General features: G+C 43.7%; 1 protein-coding gene and 1 long non-coding RNA gene across 3 annotated transcripts in view; both read left to right on the top strand.

The window, feature by feature from the left end:
* Window positions 1–7,286, top strand: part of LOC134563759 (uncharacterized) — a 57,455-nt gene extending 50,169 nt beyond the window's left edge. Inside the window, exon 2 of the long non-coding RNA XR_010083416.1 lies at window positions 7,013–7,286. This is a non-coding gene — a long non-coding RNA (uncharacterized LOC134563759). The remainder of the gene's footprint in view (window positions 1–7,012) is intronic.
* Window positions 7,287–11,487: 4,201 nt separating this feature from the next.
* RAP1GDS1 (Rap1 GTPase-GDP dissociation stimulator 1) overlaps window positions 11,488–19,636 on the top strand; it is a 90,964-nt gene continuing 82,815 nt past the window's right edge. For both annotated transcript variants that reach the window (XM_063422753.1, XM_063422752.1), the window contains exon 1: window positions 11,488–11,756. In XM_063422753.1, the coding sequence (XP_063278823.1) occupies window positions 11,753–11,756 (4 nt within the window). In that variant the 5' untranslated portion in view covers window positions 11,488–11,752. The remainder of the gene's footprint in view (window positions 11,757–19,636) is intronic.

Genomic DNA, 19,636 nt, shown 5'->3' with positions numbered 1-19,636 from the left:
TTTTCTCAAAGAATGCATGCAACATAGGATGTGGACGTAGAAACCCACTGCAAGGTCCAAGGAAAACTGACCATCGCTATGTGGCAACATCAACACTTCCTACACTTGAGATGATGGCTGTACACCAGCCAGAGAATTTTGCTCTTGTTCTAGAGCTTGGGAAACTGTTTTGTCCCCCTGATGTCTTCTTCTTTTTCTTCTTCTCCGAGTTTTCGGGCTTGGTGTGGGCTCAGCATGACCCACTGCTTTGCAAGTTTCTGCAGTATGGTCTGGACCCCCACATTGTGCGCAGAAAAACAAGGGGGTCACTTTCTGTGCCTCCTTTTCCTGTTCTCCACTAGCCTGAATATTTGCCTGTGTCTCGTCCAGCATTCTGCCCCATATCAGCCGGCTGTGAAGCAGCCGTTGGGGTCATCACCATAGAATCACAGGTGTCTAAAACTGCACAGGTCTGGACCATCTCCAGGACAGTAGAAGTCTCTGGAATGGTTTCCAGGAGCCTCTGGCAAGCAGAATTAGCATGGCTTCTTGCTAATTGCTCCAAATATATCAATCTTAAGGTACTATCTTTGACTCTTATCTCTAAAAATTTCACCAGACGCACTATAAATTTATGAAAAGCTTCCTCTGGCTTCTGTGCTATGTCTAAGAAGTCTTGCTTTGGGAAGAAGGATAACTTGGTTTTTATCACTGCAGATATCCCTATGTATCTGCACGAATCTAAGACAGTGCGAGAAAGCCAGCTTGCACATCAGGGCAAGCATATTGACTCCTCCCCATAAGTAGGTCAGCTCCGACCCCAAACAAGGGATCGTCTCGAGGCAGGTGTCTATTTATGACAGCCCTTTGTCCAGCTAGTAATTTCCAGCTTCTCTCAAAGGTAAAAACCTGTTGAGGTTCAAACATCACTGTTGCAAAGCCTCTTATTACATAAGGAAAGATCAGATTCTCAAATTCTGCACTGATCCATTGAATTGCCTCAGTGAGGTTTGTATTATTTTCTGCCACATCCCTTAATAAGGGAAACAGGACTGCCCATGATGGGTCATCATGGCTATGATGTCGTGGAACCAAACCCACAGGTCCCTGAACTGGCTCGGGCAAAGCTGCATCTGCAGGCAGCAGCTCTGTTAGGTCAGCAGCCTGATTCACCTGGGATGCAGGACTAAAAACCTCATCCGATTTCATGACAGGAAAAGCGTGCACATCAGACAACGCTTTTTCCCCATTATCATCTCCCACAGCCGACCCGGCCCCGTAGGGGGGGTGGGCGGGGGACAGTGACTCGCTCAGACTCCTCTCTGAGAGGGGGGGGGGATTGTTGCGCTGGGCAGGGGGGCGTGGCCGATCGGCCACAGCTTTCAGCTCCCTCCCGGCCAGCCGATGGGTCGGTGGCCGGGGCCAGAGCTGGCGGCAGCTCTGCGGCGTCAGCGCTCGGCCCCGTCCCCTCTGAGCGGAGGGGGCGCGCGGCGGGGCCGTGCGGCGGCGCGGGGGGGCTCCCCGGAGCGGGGGGGCTGCCCGATGCGGGGCGCGGCGGGACAGGACCCGCTCATAGCAGCCGGCATGGGGCGGGAACCGGGCGGGCGGGATTCGGTCGAGCCGGTGGCCCGCCCTCCGCGGGTCGCGCGGGAGGGAAAGGGGGGGGCGGCCCGGCGGAAACCACGGCGTGGGCGGGCAGTGCGGGTGACCCCGCGGTGGGCAGGGCCCAGGGCGCGTGCGGGGGCCGCCCCTGGCGGGTTCCTCCGCTGGAGCGCGCGCGGCGGGGGGCGGGGCGGGGCTGGGCGGCGGCGGCTCCGCCGTGAGCGGCAGGGGTGCCCAGCAGCCCCCGCGGGCGGTGGCAGGGACCCGGCGCACGGCCGGGATCGCGAGGGGCGGGGCGTGGCGCCGGCGACATGGCGGCCCGGGGCGGTGCGGGCGATCCCCCGCACTCGGCGTGGGACCCGATGCCGAGCGCTCCGTCCCCTTTGCACCCCAGCTCCCCGCGTGGCCAACCGCGCGGGGAGCGAACCGAAAAAAGCTTCCCAGTCCTTCCAAGTACCCGGCTGGGTGCGCCCAACCCCCGACACGGGGCTGGGGGTCTCCTGCATCGGCTCTAACCCTACATCAGAGCAATCCTCGTCAGAAGCGACGGAGCTCGCAGGGGAGCTTCTGCTCTGTGTCGAAAACCCAGAATCAACTTCAAAGTCCTCCCCAGCCTCTTTTAGAAGTGGGAAGACTGTTCCCCAGGTCCCTAAGAGAGCGCTAGCTCTCATATTTCTGTTCAGAATGGATAAAAAAAGGTTTTCCCCCAGGGTTTTCCATGGGTCGATTGAGAGTGCTTTTTCAGCACTATAAAAAATTCCAAGTTTCTTTCCCCAGCTAAACAGTTCTCTCACGTGTTTCCTGGTCAAGTCAGCATCACGGGACAACAAAAAGGAGTGGAGCAGTTCCATCATCAATCGTTCCTCTGAGAACATCGTGGGTTTCTTCTTTTTGCAGCTGTAGAAGGCAGATTTTTTTCTTCTTTTTTCTTTTTCCTTTTTTTTCTTCTTTTTTCCTTGCCTCACTAGCTTGCAACTTGACCACGTGGGCACCAGTTATCACCGTGGAGGCCTAACCAGGAAAACAGACCGGGGACACAGATCTGGGTGCAACAACAGCAGCAGGGCAGAAGACCCGGTTTATTTACAAAAACCTACTCTTATACTTTTACTATGAGGCCTGTGGATTGGAGGAAGGAATTCCCACCTCCACATCACATTGGTGAAGGGGACTGTCACACAGTCTTGTTTGTCCCAGCAGAAAATGTAAAAACAATGGCTATGTTTATAGAACATAGCTGATGTTTACATTAAAAGAGCGTGAGAAGGTACGAACTTCTCCTTTAATATAAACACTCAGCAAAACCAGGAAAAACTCATGGCAACAGCCACTGTCATATACTTGGGATCATCATCCATCAAACCCAATGTCGTGGTTGGGGGGGGAGGTGAATTTTTCCAGAGGGATGTGGGCAGGCCAATCAGTGATCAAGTTTTGTGCTGGGACTTAGATTGGCCACTCAGAGGTTTGGACACGCCTCTGAGGCCACAAGGGGTTAAAAGCAGGGACTCTCAGACAGTCTTCTTCTTTTGGGTTCCGGTTTCAGCAGGGAAACATCTCCTCTCCCCTGCCCAGTTACTAGGCTGAGTGGGGGAGGAGAGCCACGTGGCCGGGCTGAGAGAAACCGCGTGGCCAGACTGAAGTAAGCTGGGCCCCCGGGGCGGGAAGAGAGTGAACAAAAACTAGAGCTGAGCTGGCTCTGTCTAGGATGGAGGGGTGGAAAACTGTGGAGGTGCCTTCCCCCTCCCCCCCCGCCCTCCCCCCCGGGATAAGGGGCCCGGCTGCGTGGGGGAGCTGCTGAGCCTGCGAGTGCCCGAGCCTGCAGCCCTTGCCGGGAACTAGAAACTCTTAACCCTTTCTGAGGCAGAAAGAAACTTTTCCCAGACATTAACTCTCATGGCTAGTAGCTTCAGAAGAGAGAGAGAAACAGCTTGAGACTGAGATGATAAAAGAAAGATTAAGAGAATCCCAGATAGGCAGGGATGAAGAAGAAGAGTGGCTTTTTGAGCTGGACTTTTCTTGCATAATGTTAGCCATAGACTGAACTTGAGACTCTTTTAAACATAAACTGCATTTTGGGGTGGATGTAGCCTGGCTCGACTTGCTGCAGTGAAGTGAACAGAGAAGAGGAGGGTGTGGTGGTGCCCTCTGCCCTCAGAGAAGAAACCCTCGGCCCCAGGGGAAAAATGGGGAGAGCCCGGCACACAAGCATCCTTAAAAAGAGCCCTGTATGCAGCTTTGGCCCATGGACAGTGGTGAGAGCACTGGATATGGAGAAGAGGTGGACCTGTGTTTTCTGAAGAGCATTCTGTGGTGCAGGAGAGACTCCTCTCTACCTTGCTGAAGATTAGTTTTTCTTTTTTTGAGTGGTGATTGTTTGATTTAAAACCCAAGGGTTTAGTCTATGGAGGGTAATGTGTAAAAGATAGAAACTGGGGGAAGAGAAGAAATGGCCTGAGAAGTTTTTATTTCTTGTGTGTTTAGAGTTTTCTATCTCTGTTCTTATGTAATGTAATAAAGTTTTGTTTTTCTGTTTTCAAGGTTTAAGCCTGCTCTGCTCTGTTCCTGATCACATCCCACAGTAGTTGTTAGGGAAAAAACATATATTCGTGGTATCTGGTCAGTGCTAACCCGTGACACCCAACCATCCTCACAGCCCTTTCAAGCCTCATCCTAAGGATTTTAGACTAAGCAACACCTCTTTCACATTCATAAACAATTCTGATACCCCATATTATTCTTCTGCTTGTTGTATTTAAATGTCTATCTTTCCCAAGCAGACAAAAGTCTTATGTACAACCAGAGGAACTTAGAGACAACTGAACCTGTTCCCATACGCATGATTTCTAACAATACTGGTTTTGTATTTCTAACCCACTGGGAAAAGTAAAAATAAAAATTTTTGACTCTGGAATATCCTTATGTTTAGTTTTTAACATGGACCAAAGCTTAGCAATGCAAACAAGAAGAGTTAAACCTGGCTTAGTGAGGTTGGTTTAGAACATTTGCAAACTTTTGAGATGTCCTACTACTATATACTTCTATGTAGATTAATGCCCTTTTTGAGGAAAAGCGAAGGGCATTAAGGAAGGAGAAACTGATACCACCATTTTGAGACGTAAAGCCCTCTGTGGATACAAATCCCAAGAAATCTGCAGAATCAAACATCTAAATTTAACTTTTCAAGCAGTGACAGAGCAAAATGCTTCAACATCTTGAGAGTAGTTCTTGTGGGCATTTGAGAGTCTCAGAATTGCCTTTCTGAAATTCTCAGCCTCAGTGAACAGGCAAGCTTGCTAAGCACTTGCTAAAATATTCAAAGGAGATAATGGCCTCACTACTGGTGCCTAGGTGAATATTTTCCCTAATTGTTTTGGAAGACACTATCTTTTTTAGAAATGCTACAGTTTATTCTTATTGCTATAATACTTGTGGGTTTATTGGTAATATCATTGTTGGTACACAGATCTCAACATTGAAAAAATAAATTCAAAATTCATAATCTGGGGCACTTGCCCAACCCTTCATGGAGACCAGCATCTCCACTGCCTAAAGCAGCACTTAAAAGTTATAGCTCCATCATACACATTTTACACGCACACAGACACATCCCCTGCATTCACTGATACAGATTAATCACTTTCACAGCATAAGGTGCTTTCCCCACCCCAACTTCTTCAGCAGTATGGTTTAAGAAACTGAAAAAAACCCAAAAAAACCCTTGAGAACGAGCAGCTTAGACCAGAACTCAACATCTATGTGAAAATTCAGTCTTCTCAGATTTTCCCAACTGCACGACTTCAGCTGTAGAAATGACAGATGTTATTGCAGGCTTACTCATTGCAGTACGTTTCTTGCACTATCTCAAATATATTATGAATTTTGAGAACTTGCCCAGGAAAAATGACGACTCAAAAAGTTACTTCAATCACCAGGTTGCACCCAGAGTTGCCTGGTTGTAGAAGAGGTTCTACCTCTGAGACCCAGAACAAACAAGATGCAACTAATTATTCACATTCTGGAATTCAGTCAGAGAAATACGACTTGCAGCAGATTAAGGCATAGAAAGACAAAAAAAAAAAAAAAAAAAAAAAAAAAAAAAAAAAAAAAAAAAAAAGAGAAGAAGCCCATAAAAAACAAAAAGGAGGAAGGCATGCAGCTGCAGCAAAATGCTGTCTTCAACAGGAATGTGAAGATTGTAACTTACTTGGGAAAATGACTAATTCTATAGCACAGATAAATGTAAGCCTAAGGATTTTGCTTGTAGTATTCAAAGTTATTATTTCAGGCTCCCATAAATGCAAAAAAAATCTTTTTTTCTCCCATTCATATGCAATTCATATTTTTAAGATATCCCAGAAATAACTATGTACAAGTACATATTTGTGTGCATGTATACAGGCATTTACGTTAAACATATGCAAAGACAGGTAGACAGATAGATATATATATATATTGAGTGGAAGTTATTTTAATGAAATTCAGTGAAATATAACCAGCTAAGGAACCACAAAACATACAGGGTCTTTCACATATAAACATACTAAACAATTTTTGCAACCGTGAGAATTGCCTGAATTCCTATACTAAGGAACCAAAAGTGAAATAAACTACAGAGTTCATATTTTATCTGCCTCAGCTGAAGACAGGCTTTAAAAGGACACAGTCCAGGCAGTTGAATCTTCCTTTCTCCAGATTAATACTACCAATAATGTGGGATAACAAGGCAAGTCACTACCTCAGAGTTGCAAATTGCTCTGAAGAGAGTTTTCTTCACAAATACACTATTCATTTCCTAACTTCAGTCAGAATTAGTTCAGTCATCATGTGTGGCAAAATTATTTCCTGATAGGGACAAAGCAAATGGAGTCAAAATAAAGAAAGAGCACCAAGGAAGCCCAAGCTCACTGAATTCAGAGCTGAAAACTGGCAGAAAGATTTAAATAAAAAAGGCTGGTATATAAATCTCTGTAATGTGTAAATTCTGAAAGCTTACTGATGTTAGTAAAGCACTGCAGTATTTTGTCTGGCACTGAGGGATAGTGGAATTTTTCTTGGACTTTTGGGGGGTTTGGCTATCTGGTTCTAGCAAAATACAGGCAGTAAACAACGCATCACTCATTACCCATCAATTGTTGAATGGGCATGCTCATGACCATACAATCACAGATAAAAGCAACTTGCCTATGCCGCCACTTCCCATAGGAACTATAAAGATGATATTTCAAACCAGATTTTTTGTAATTCTACTTTAAAATGTGCTTTTCCTACTATTGTAATCTTGGGGTTTAGGCATCACTAAGGGTTACACAGCAGCATTACCTTACAAAAGTTTTGCTATTACAATTTTTATTGCTCAGGTAGAATTCAAATTATTTTCACTAGTATTATGTCTAAAGCAGTTTTCACAAATTAGAAATTACTTACAGAGCTGTCACGAGCCAAAGGATGGTCGTGATGGTTCGTTTTGATTTCAGAGTGCAAAAAGAGGCAGTGATAACTTAATTCAAGTGAAATCAATTGTATCTTTATTGATACACACAGTTATGCGATAGAAAAGAAGGGGAAAGAAGAGAGGGAGAGAGAGAGGGAGAGAAAGGGGGGTAAAGAAAGGGTATAGCTACCAACTGACAGACGGGGGTCCTCGTGACGCCGATGCCAACAGACCACCTTCGCAGTCTCCGTGGCACGTAGGTCAATAGAGCCGTCGTCCGCTGGGGAGGCCTCGAAAGCCTGCTCTTCTGGTGGAGTTGTTATAGTTCTTTTCGAAGCGAGAGGCAAGATGCCAAGAAGGGGGGTCGGTCTCGTGGGCATCGCAGGTGTTCTTTCACAATAGGGGGAACGGTGCAGCTCAGGTCTTACCAAGTACGGTCAGTGCAGGAACATCTCTTTGCAAACATGGCCAGAAACCGTAACCGGCCCCCATTGTTTCATGCATGGGTCCCTGAGGAGGACGTCTTGGTCCAGTGACAGCAGGTGCAGGGAAAACTTGGCCTGTGCTGTGGCTCAGAGTCCATGGGGGTCTCAGCCTCTGACAGTCGTGAGGCAAGTGAGGGATTTTCGGACCGACTCTTACAAGAGCTTACTTTTAATTGCCTTAAATTAGAGAAATTAATGGAAGCAGAGAAACAAATAGGGCATAATTATCCAAATGGATGAGAATTATTTATACTGTACTAAATAACATTTAAGTATAAAATGCTTCATACTATTAAAATAAAATTCAGCATAGCAACTCTGCTGCAGATGTAATCCCTTCAATAGGTTAAGTCCAAATTATTTATTTATTTATTTACAAATGAAGAAGTACTAAAGGTACACAATTTAAAATAAAGAGCATTGTATAATTGCTTTGTACATCTAAAAACCCCCAAATAAGCCTTTACACAAGACCATGATTGTGTATTAGCACTTACTCAGAAATAACAGTTTGAATCAATAAAAGGATTTTTTCCAATTTATCTCATGCCTCCGATTTAAGTAGGAAAATTATTAAAATTAGGAGATGATAAGGAATATGAGGAAGAACATACTGACTAAGAGAAGCTGGGGATATCTGCAGACAAACCTCATTTTTGGTGAATATTTTAACCCCTTTCATTCTATAATATTTAAATTTGCTTGAGGCTTGTAGAAAAAGCCATAAAACCCACAAAACCCTAGCAAGAAAATACAGCATGATAAACCCATAGAAAAAGTCATGGTGTTCACTTCTCAATCAATAGCTGCTCTTATCCCATGGACCATGTGAGGCAGCTTACCTTCAGGAAGAAGGTTGCCAGTCATCCCTTGGCAAACACTCTTCCCTCTGCACAATTTTATTGTCTACCCATTCACATACCACAGGAAGGTCTCAAGACCTTGTCCTATTTTCCATGTGCAAACTCACAGATAGCCCTGCACCATTTTCACCTCTAGTTTTACAAGAACTGAGATTACTCAAGGTGCAAGGATTCAAAAGGTTGTGTCTCTAACAGGGGTAAAGCACTACCCACACTTTTGCTTTCTTTGCCCTTCATTACTGAGCTAGTTGTGACAGCCCATTCCCATCCAGTGATGTGACTTCCACTAAATTACAGTACTGTATCATATTTCCTTATGAATTTGAGTATCCCAGCATGCTCCTGTTGCTCATGTAGCTGTCTAGCATCCATACAGAGGCAATTTAAAATATATTCCTTACATGTTCCTTTGTGCCAAATTAAATTATATAATGTATGCGAGAAGATTTTCAAGAAGATGTGCCCAGAATTTGGAACTGGTGCAAGATCTGAGAAAGAAAATTCATGAAGTGGTAAGCACTGGAAGGTCATTTGGTCAAGGAAAATTTTCCATTTCCTTGCAGGACATCAGACACAGTCAATGTTTGGGAGTGCAGAGAAAGCATTTATTAATAACTTCCTAATTTCTGTAGTCTACAACTCAATTTTCACTGCTGTGTTACAACTGCAGAAAAAAAAGCAGTGATAAGCTGTTCTAAAGGATGTTTTTATGAACAAATTTTTCAGTCTTTCCCCCACTGCTGAAAGTAAACATCTTCTGAGATGCACAAATACACTTGTACAGGTTCCTTCCCAGTTTCTACTGCAAACCTTACCAGCAGTGACTCAATACATTCTAGTTGCCTGTTTTTCTCAAAAACCTGAGTTTTAACTTCTTCCTTTATGAATACAGGAGGAGCATCCTAATTTCGTTGTTTTCAATGAGATATTATCACAGGTATCACTGGACCAGACTTCACAGGTGCTGATCACTTTAAAAAAAAATCTGCACACTGATTTTGGGTATTATCTTCAATACAGATATTATCTAAGTGTAAGGACCCAAAACTCTTCTGTATAGTCTCTTGGGGATGGACACTCCTCTCACAAAGATTCCTCTCTCTTTGGAACTGCTCCACATTTAGCCATACAGGCAGGATCTTGCATTCTACTCTAAGAATGGCAAGACTTGATTTGGAGGATTTTTAACAACAACCCTTTTTTCTGTTGTAATCTTCTGTCATACCTAATTAAGAGATTGACAAAAATCAAGTCATCAGCTTGTTTGGAGCTTTCTCTTTCTGTTCTAGAATTAATAAGTATTCAGTCATAAGAACAAAAGGTTTCCCTAGTTTCTTTTCCATCCACTGAAACTAATTATAATCAAAGACCTTCTATAGTCCCTTTCTGGCAGTGTTATTGAAAGCAGAACTCTTTAGAAGTCACTGCCCTCAAAGTCCTTTCTTGGAGCAGGTAATGGTCCTATCTTTCTAGGTCTTGCAAAGGTATATGTGTGCATTTCAGTTAGGACTAGTAAACTAGAGAAACCTGAGCATTTCAGGGTTTCTCCAATTTATCCTAGGTGGGATTTATCCCACATGACATAATCTGTGGAATATGTCTTCCATGATCCCTCAAACATAGATCAGTAAGAAGAGAACTTCACTGCCTTTTCCCCCAGACAAGTAGAGAAGACATTTGGGATGCAGTCATAAAGCCAAAGCAAAATTTATTATTGAGAGAAAGAAATAAGGAGGTAAAAACATAGGACAGATGAATTTCAGACAAGATATGAAAATAGAGGAAAGCACAGCTTTTCACCACTTAGATTCATTTAAGAAATCCTGTGGTTTTTTTAAAGTACTGAATTAGATAAACCCTGCAGTTAAAAACCCAACATGTTCTGGTTTGAATTTTCTGCAGGCTCAGTGCAATGAAAACAGTTACAAAACTGGTTGTGTTGTCTACCATTATAAAACATACTAATTTTCAGTATCAGTTGATTATAAAATTACATATCTTCAGTGTCAAGTTCTGCAGACTGGGACAGTGGTTAACCCTGCTGAAGTCAACTACAAAATTCCACTATGTCCTAAGGAAAGAGTGGTGAATTATAGGGCTACACAAAAGTAAATGGATAAACCCCAACATGTTCAGTCTGTACTCTGCAGAAAGACTGATGAATTATTCTTTGCTTGTCACATCACACTGCCCTTTTACAGGCGTGAAAGCTCCTGGGACGTGTTCCAGAGAGGAAATCCCTGGCAGCTGCTGACTGCTGGGGGACTACTGGTGTCACTTGGGAAGCCACTGTGCGGGATGATTCAACTAAAACTTTTTTTTGCATCACTCATCAGAATTGTCCCTGGCCTATCCGTCTCTACACAGCAAGCAAACCATTCCTACCACGTTCTGTGGTCCTACTCTATTTAACCATACTTCAGGATTTCCTCAGGTAAAACCACGAATATGTAACGATGGGAAGAGTTGGAAAATGCCACAAAAGCTACTCAATTCAACACCTCTTTCCCTCTCAAATGTTTCCCACTGAAAATGCTACGAGAACTGTAACAGGAAACGGGTCCTTATTGTTCCATACTTTACAGATACTGAACACTCGAGGGCAGAAAGGAATGGGGACCACTGAACACAGACCTGCGTTTTCTTGTTAAAAATGCTTTCCACACAGAAATACCTCGTTTGGGCATTGGTTCAGCAAAACGTGCAGCATTTGGACATCACTCGCCGCTCCCTCCACTGATCCTTTTCCTCACACAGACTGCCTCAAAAAAAACCCCTTTACCCATCCAGCATAATCCCCTCCTTCTTGGAAAACGTTCCTCCCTCGAGTCCGTATCGTTAAATGCGAACTAAAAACGGTGGGCGCCGTGTCTAAACCCCCCACGTTCCCCGCGGACCGAGGACCGGCGCACACTGGCGGTGCTGCGGGATGATGTGCGGGGTGCACCACGCCGCACCCGCGCTCCCTCCGTCCCCGGCAGCCGTCCCCAGGCCGCGGCGGGCGGCCCCACCCCACCCCAGCCGCGGTAACAAAGGAGGCCGAGGGGCGGCAGCCGGCGCCGTGAGCGGCCCCGCCCCGCCGCCGCCTCCTCCCCGGCCGGGGGCGCTGCCGCCGCCCGCGCCGCCTCCTCTTTCCCTGCGCGGCTCCCGCCCTTCCCCGGCGGCGGCGGCGGCGGCTCGGTGCGGCCGGGCGCGCTGTCGGGCGGGGTGTCTCCCGGCCGTGCCCGGATGTGCTGCCCTGACTCATAGCCCGCCGCACGCAGGCTCCGCGCCGCGCCCCGCTCCGCGCACACGCCTCCCGCGCCTCCCTCCGCGCCGGCGGAGAGGCGGCGGCTGCAGGAGCAGCAGCAGCAGCGGGAGGAGGAGGTGGAGGAGGCCGCGGCGGCGCCATGGGTAAGTCGCCCCAGTCCCGCGCTGTGCAGCTCCTGCCGCCGCCCCTCTGCCCCCGGAGGCCGCCGCCCGCTCGTCTCCGGCGGGCGGGAAGGGGTGGCTGGTGCAACTCTGCCATCGGCCGCTTCCCTCGCAGCCCCGGGGAGGAGGCTCGGGGCTCCGCCGAGCCCCCCCGGTTTCCCCGGCGCCGCCGCGGCCGCTGCCGGCCCCTGCGGCGCAAAGTTTCGGCGCTGCCGCTGCGCTGCCGCCGCCCGCGCCCAGCCCGGGGAGCTCCCGCGCGGCACTCGCGGAGCCGGGGCTGCGTTCGGGGTTAGGGGAAAGATCAGCTCCGCGGGTGCCAAGGGGCGCTCAGAGCAAGGAGTTATGTAAGGCACCCCCAGAACCCTTTCCCAGTTACTGTTTGCATAATGGAGATAAGTTGGGGTAGTACGTTTAGATTGTTTTATAATCTCGGCTCATTGTTTGAGGAAGACAAGGGTCCTCGTATTTCTCCGTCTTTTAGAGCGTTAATCGTGCCTAGAAATGCAGCCATGTTACCGCTCCCTTTTTTGTCTTAAGATTATAAATTAAGTAGTTTCACGCTGATTGACACTTGTATGGAGTGCCCAATAAATGCCACACGAGATCAGGAAGCGTGGTATTTGGGTTTTCATAGAGCTGCTGGTCAATTTCTCTTGCCTTCTCCACCTTATCCTCTTGCACAAAGCTACAGCCCTCCCGGTATGAAGCAGCCACCATAAAACAGATTTTCCAGAAATCTGGCTGTAATGTGGATACTAGGGATGGGTCGGAGGTGCCCACGTTGAGCTGCCAAAGACCCATCCGGTCTTGCCAAACGTGATGGTGGGATCAAGGTTGCAGGTCCACAGGGCGAGGAACTATGGTCCACAATCAGGCTAAGGAGGTGGCAGCTCTTGAATTCGGCTCGGGGATTTGACATCAGCACTTCCTGTGGCCTTAGGTATATCAGTAGTTGCAGATCACATGCATCTTTCACTTTTAGCTAGAAGTTTCCATGGAAGGAAGCTGTTGCCGTGCCTCAGTTTTTCTGGTTGTGAAATGAGGTTACATATTTATTTAACTCCTTTAAAGCAGTGGAAAACCTTTAGAGAATCGCTCAAACTAGAAGCTGCCAGAGTCAGACATGAGGAATAACTGTCAGATTTCATCAGAGTTAAGTTAAACTCTAACAGTGTAGTGAAGATCTCTTTTTCGTGAGGGTTGAAAAGGCAAAATACCAATATTTGGTTTGCCTGTGCTTCCTGTCTCCTCAAAGTAGGACTATTAGTCTTATCATTCTGGCCAAGTCTAGGTAATTTCCAAAACTAGTAACTTCAGGGCACCAGCTAAAACCTGCTCAGAAAAGCTGGTGCAGAATGAGCACATCACTCCTTTTTAGATGAAACTACACTTCAGTGGCAGGCAAGTTTGTAAACAGCTTGAGAATCTGCTACAAAATCTTGCTGCAAAAGGAAGACAGACTATAGTTATAATTATTTTCAGGAAGACTGAAATAACTTGCCTGTAGACTCTGTCAGCACCTGTCCATAATAGCACAGAGAGATTGCATGTGAAAATTCCAAGGAAGGAGGTTCTTGGCCTTCTTTTATTAACAAATCACAGTCTTATGCCACTGTCTCTAAAATCAAAGCAAACTGTTAGTAGCCTCCGCAGCAGCTCTTGTGAGTGGCCAGAGACTGAAATCAGTTTCACCTTGGCTGACAACTGTAACGACTTTTCATGTTTAAGCTTATACAGTCGATCTAATAGAGTCCCCCATTCAGGTTATAGCTTTCTTTTTGGTAACACATAGCATAAAAGCTGAAAATCCTTAGAATTAAATCAAGGATGAATTTGTTCTCCCCTTGGCTTTTATATCTTCTCAGAAATCATGCTCAACAAACAAGTGTTTCTGGCAGAGAGTGCAATGATGTTTTACATTTAAACATATGGTCTCTTCAGTATTTCTGAAGGCTGGCATAGTATTAACTGGTTTGTATACTAAAGATATAACATGGAAGCCCAAGCAGATATAGTCTAAGTCAAATCAAAAGATTCTGTATTTAAAAATACTTGTTATGCATACATGGATCTGCCTTATCTTTACTGTATAGAAATATGTCTTCTGCTATGCTGTTTCCATGTGTGTGTTCCTTTGAAGACATTACCATGCCAGTTGTTTCCTTCTGAAACGTTACTCTTTCCTCTCACTAATACAGGTTCCTTCCAAAATTACAACTTCTTTTGCTTGCATTTATAGTTTTTAAAGCTGTGTCTGAGTAGAGTTTGAACACTATCCAACTTCTTTCTCTGAGAGGTAGGTGGCCTTAAGCAGAGCTGGCAGTAGAGAATTTTCAATACTGTAGATGACATGTGCACCACCACTACCTTATTTCTGTTGTTACACAAACACTTACAAGGCTTTTACTTTTCAGTTACTATTGTAATGCTTCGGTTTCACAATGAACAGTCTCTTTCTTCAGTCAATTCTTGTTTTGAGCCTCGAAAAACACAACTGGCAAACTTGTGCAATCACACTATATCCAAGAAAATCTTTCAATTTTAGAGCAGTGACCTATGGTGGTTATTGTAAGCAGTCTGCAATTATTCCTCGGATGTAAATTAATGAAATAAAAATTAAGAGCTTTATTACAATTTAACTACTCAGCAGTAATCCATTGAGCCCAAAAGGTTGAAAAACACCACGTAAGAGAGTTTGTATGCAGAATACAAATACAGGATACAATTGTTTTCATGGCATTTATCACTTTGTTTGAAGTGTCAGTTACAGTTTGTAGTAGTGAAAGTTCATTAAAATATTCTTCCATTTTGAGAGTCCTGGCCTTGTTAGCAGGAAATGGAAGGCAGCCTCTGCTCAGACTTAGGTGTTTAGTTGGGCAACAAACTGCATAAGCAGCCTGTTAGGCTCTCCTTACAATACCTAGCATTAAAGGCTCAGTGACAAAATATGTAAGATTTCCAGTCTATAATGTAAATGGAATTGTTTTAGTACTGTCCATTTCATTGTCAGAACAAAGGTTTCTATTACTGTTTTCCTTCCAGATATATTCAATTTTCTCTCCCATTTTCCCTGAAGAATTAGCATGTGCAACCAGCCAGGTTGTGAAACACTGAATTCAAACTGAACCCCAGAGCAAGGTGTAACAAACCATTACTTATCTTCAGGATGATGGTTCATGAGATAGAGGAGGCAGGAGGATGTAAAGCTTCAGGATTGACTGTGTCCAATATTGCTTTTCGGAAGATAGTGTAGACCAACCTACTTTTGATCAAAAAAGCGTAATCAGTAGCTTCAGATGAGACAAACAAAAATTAATGGGAAAAAGTCTTCCATCTTGAACTCTTTTACTAGTTTTCTTACATGAAATGCAAATCTGACAGGAGTTATGTCAATTGCACAAAAAGATAATTTGTAATTCTTCTAAAGTTTTTGCTGAAAGAGACTTCTAACACCAGCAGCATATTAGTTCTAGCCAGCCAGAATACACCAGTTTAAGCCAGTATAAAGGGTTGTTAGCATTTTTTTTAAAAATGAGGCAGCTTTTGGTAAAATTCTTCTCTTTAAAACATAAACAGAGAAGAAACTGCTTTTAGACTGCCTCTCTTGCTTCAGTAATATTCCTTGAAGTGTGCTTTTAAAGCAGCTGGAAAGGTTAGGTTACTTCTGACTGACCTTCCTCAGTGAATAACTGTTCCTGTGATCACGCCAGTATTTGTGATCTTCTGATACTATGTGAAACTGAAACCAACCAATTTTGTCTTTAGCTTTAGGTTAAAGGCTTCATTCACAAGTCTGTTTCCCAAGAACAGAAGATTCACAGTTACTTTCAGGCCTCTGTGAGGAACATCTGGCTTTCTGTAGCACCAAACTGAAAGAAGAAAGGGCAGAAGAACAGCTGAAACCTGAAGGAAACAAAAGCAATAATAATGGAAATGAGAAAGCTACCAAGGCAGCAATAGAAGGGAACAAAAATCCCTTAAGGGAAATGCATAAAGGCAGAGAAATACTAGAACTAAAGATGGATGAGTAGAATAACAGAGGATAGAAATAGATTGGAAGAAAGGAGTTCTACACTATGTACCTCCCCAAAATATAAAGAAAATAGCTCAAATCATGTAAATAAAATCAGATCATTATTACTTTCTCTTTTTTTGTAGTACTAACTGCATGCTGCTGACAGTCCTTGAGAAAACTCATTATAGTTTTCCATCTTTCTCAAGTAAAGCTGAATCATTTCTGGGAGTTCTCAGAATTTAATTATATATAAATACGTAAAACAAAAAAGATCAGCATAAACAAGTATTTGTTCAAAATAAAGGGAAAATAATGCCACTACTGTATGACAGGAGGGAAGGCTATGGAGATTCTTCTGTGGCATCTGTCAAGGAGGTTGATTGTTATCCCTTCTTAGTTCTGTCACAGGATAAAGTTCATATTTTAGGATAACAAAGGGACATTAGATAGTGACCTAGTTACTTATGTAAGAGAAAACCCACTTTTCACTGTTGACTGGTCCACCTAGGTTTGTTCACATGCTGTGCTCGAGAAAATGAGCATTCCTGCTGTCCTGATACTGGTGAAGCCATTACGTTTCAGATGCTAACTTGTTTCCAGATTAAAATAGATGAGGAACTACATCTAAGCTTCTGGAAATTAGGTTTGTTGAAATGTTAATATGTGTTTTCCAGCTAATGGAGAAGTTTGAATTTTAATTAGACAAGGAGCTTTTCCTGTGAAGGGATTTTATAAGTAGCAGCTTTCACTGCAAGAACAATCTCTCAGCGCCTCTTTTTGTTAAAAATATGGTATAGAAAATTGTTTCTATTTACAGATTTTATTATAATGGCAACTAGATGAAATTTGTTTTGGTAGAATAAAATGTTAGTTAAAAGCCATGTATTTCTGAATGTTTGAAGTTATTTTTAGTGCAAAAATATAGCTGGTGTGTATTAGAATTCATGTGTGCTCCAGATATGCCTAATAGAATTTGTAAACCCTCTGGAACAAGTGGCTGTGGTTCAAGGAGCCTCAAAGCTGTGCATAGAGCGTTGACGTTTGTTCAGTCTGAGAACTGCACAGCTCTGGCTTTGGGAGCTTTGAAGTTGTGCAGAAGCCCTGGTGATCTCATATGGTTCTTAAGCTATAGTTGAAGTAGATTACAAAGTTGGCAGATGCCTAGAAGAATTTGTCAAATCTGTAAACCAGATAACTGCTGTTCGTTTTATCTCCAGGTAGAGGACAGAATTCAGTGCATGATGCTTTGGGACTTGCAAATAGTTACAGCATGCCTTAACGGTACAAGTGTAAGTGTGTACAGGCAAGGAATGTGTCTTGGAAATATCTCTGACTTGAAGCACTTTCAGATACAGCTCCCCAGATTATGATAAGAAATGTCAGGGAAAAAAAATGTGTGTATGTCTGAAGCAGCTGAAATTAACAGTATGCATAAATTGACAGCATGGATGCCTGTATAAAGTTGTGTTAAACTTTGCAGTTTAAAATAAATGAAATGCTTTCATGAGTTCTATTTCTAGGTCAGATAAATGTATTTTAAAAATCACAATTACACATTTAAAAGCCATGGGAAATAACTTTTTTTTCAAAATCACACTCTTGCAAAGGAAATTTTTTTTAGTGATTCTCTTCAACAGTAGTCTTTCCCTTAATATTTAACAGCTCATACAAACTTACTGCCTCCTAGTTGTGTATTACAGGAACATCTGAGGCATTTATCAGTTTTGAGTTTTTATCAAAACACTGAGCTATTCATTGTGTGAGTGATAACTCAGGGAGGTTCATGTAAGTTAATCAGTATTCAAATTCATCAGTCAGTTCCGTCCATTGATACTTACCAGCCTGACAGACACAATGATTTTGAAGACATGCACAAAGTTTATATATAATTTAAATTTTTTGTTGACTCTTCCTATCAGTTGACTCAGGTTTGACAAGTCTTTTCAGTATCTGATTACATCCAGTTAAACAAGTACTTAAATTCACAAGGTGAATAGCAGCCTTTCTTTCAGATTTCCTGTCTATGCTCTGCAAATGTATTTGGGAGTAGGACTGGACAGAGAGATGGAGACTGGGATTGAAGGAAGAAAGCAGATGAGCTGCTTTATATTAATATATATTTAAATTTTATAATATTTGTATTATATGTTTATTATTTATATATTATATAATATACTTACATAGGGTGGATGAGGTGATGAGGACTGAACAAAACCCTTTAGAAATCTGTCAGGGCTGCCAGTGAGCCTGTGGGAAGCAGACCTGTGCTTGGGAGACCTGGGGAGGTGACAACTCAGCCTCTCATGGTAGTCTTGAGGTTTTGTTTCCACTGTCAGCTGCCTGTACATTTATGGCCATCATGATGCACCTAGCATGGAGCATCAAGACCCAAAACCTGCAGCTGAAAACCCTGTCCTTACTGCGTTCTTTACCTTTCAGTATTGCCTTTACCTCCAGAATACATCGGTCCTGAAAGAACACCATGTACAGCAGAGTACTCACCTTTCTCATCCTGTCTCTGTACATTGGAGGCCTATGCTTGGAAGAGAGCTCTTATACTCAGCACTTGACAAACTGTGCTTTTTGCCCTTAATTATACCTAGGCTAGAAACTAAAATTGTACCATATGGATTAATTCTGTGAATGGAAGCTGAAAATGCTGCTAGCGTAGATATTTTACATAAATATCAAAATCAGGCAACATGAACATCTTCAAGCCTTTTTAATCTCTAGGGTGAGTGGAGTGTTTGGCTGGGGAGCTCTGCCTGTTGCTGAGAGCGCCTTGCTCTCCAGCAGCTGGGAACTCCTCTTGGGAGCATATTTAGAAATGCTTCCAGTCTTTGATGTTGGATATGACAGTCCCATGACTTGAATTAGACTATTTTAACTTTCCTAGTCTTAAATGCAACCTTGCAACTACATGTCACTATTTACAGGACCGGTAGCGTACCTTCTCCTTGCTTTAGCCTTGCTAAGTTCATTCCCGTATCCCTTTTCTGTGGCGAAATCCCATCAAGTTCACTGTCAACAGCACCCAGTACCCTGCAGGCAAAGCTTGAGTTCAGTACTGCCAAATAGCTGCTTTAGCTACATGAAGGCTTTGGAACAATTCCTTAAATCAAAATGCTGTTCTATCTTGATAGCAGGGACAAATCATGGGAAGGAAAAGGGAAAAGCAGGATTGTACACATCTTTCTTATCTAAATCTTCCCGGCCCACAGAAAGTTTAACTTACCCCTCCTGGGCCTTTGGAGGAACAGACTGAAGTCAGTTTTCTGAGTCTGCTGTATTGGTGATGGCATCTTCGTTATCTGACCACTTCCTTCAGCAGTCCTTCAGTGTGCAGTCTGGATTGCTGGTCATGGTAGAACTCTGTTGTTTACATACCTAAGACATCCTGCCTGAACTTCAGTGAGCAGCAAGTCTAGAGGAAATGCAGTGAGTGAATGTGGCCATCAAGAGGAGTGACAGCAGCAGTGTAACAGATATGAGGCATTTTCATACTTACTGTTATCTCTTTTTTTCTTCTCTCTCTGACTGGGAGCCACAATTTTTCCTCCTTCCTCTTCCTTACTTGTGTTGAACTGATTTTAGGGTCAGGGTGTTGTTCTCTGGGAGGAAAAAAGGGACAGCCAGAACAGAAAACCAGTCTGTGAACACATTTGTTGTAAAAATGGCAGTACAATCCAGTGAATTTAGTAATCCACTAATACACTTTATACAAATAGAAATTTGCTCTCTCAGTAAAGTTTTCTTACCCATTTCTCTGCAAAGCTCAGGGTGAGTATATAGATATGCTGGCTCCTGCCATATGGAATTACAGGAAAAGCAGGGACGCGTTGGTGAT

This window comes from Prinia subflava, chromosome Z (assembly GCF_021018805.1).
Source record: "Prinia subflava isolate CZ2003 ecotype Zambia chromosome Z, Cam_Psub_1.2, whole genome shotgun sequence".
NCBI classification, from domain to species: Eukaryota; Metazoa; Chordata; class Aves; order Passeriformes; family Cisticolidae; genus Prinia; species Prinia subflava.
Note: the sequence above shows the minus strand (reverse complement) of the source record. Positions and strands in the feature narration are given on the sequence as shown.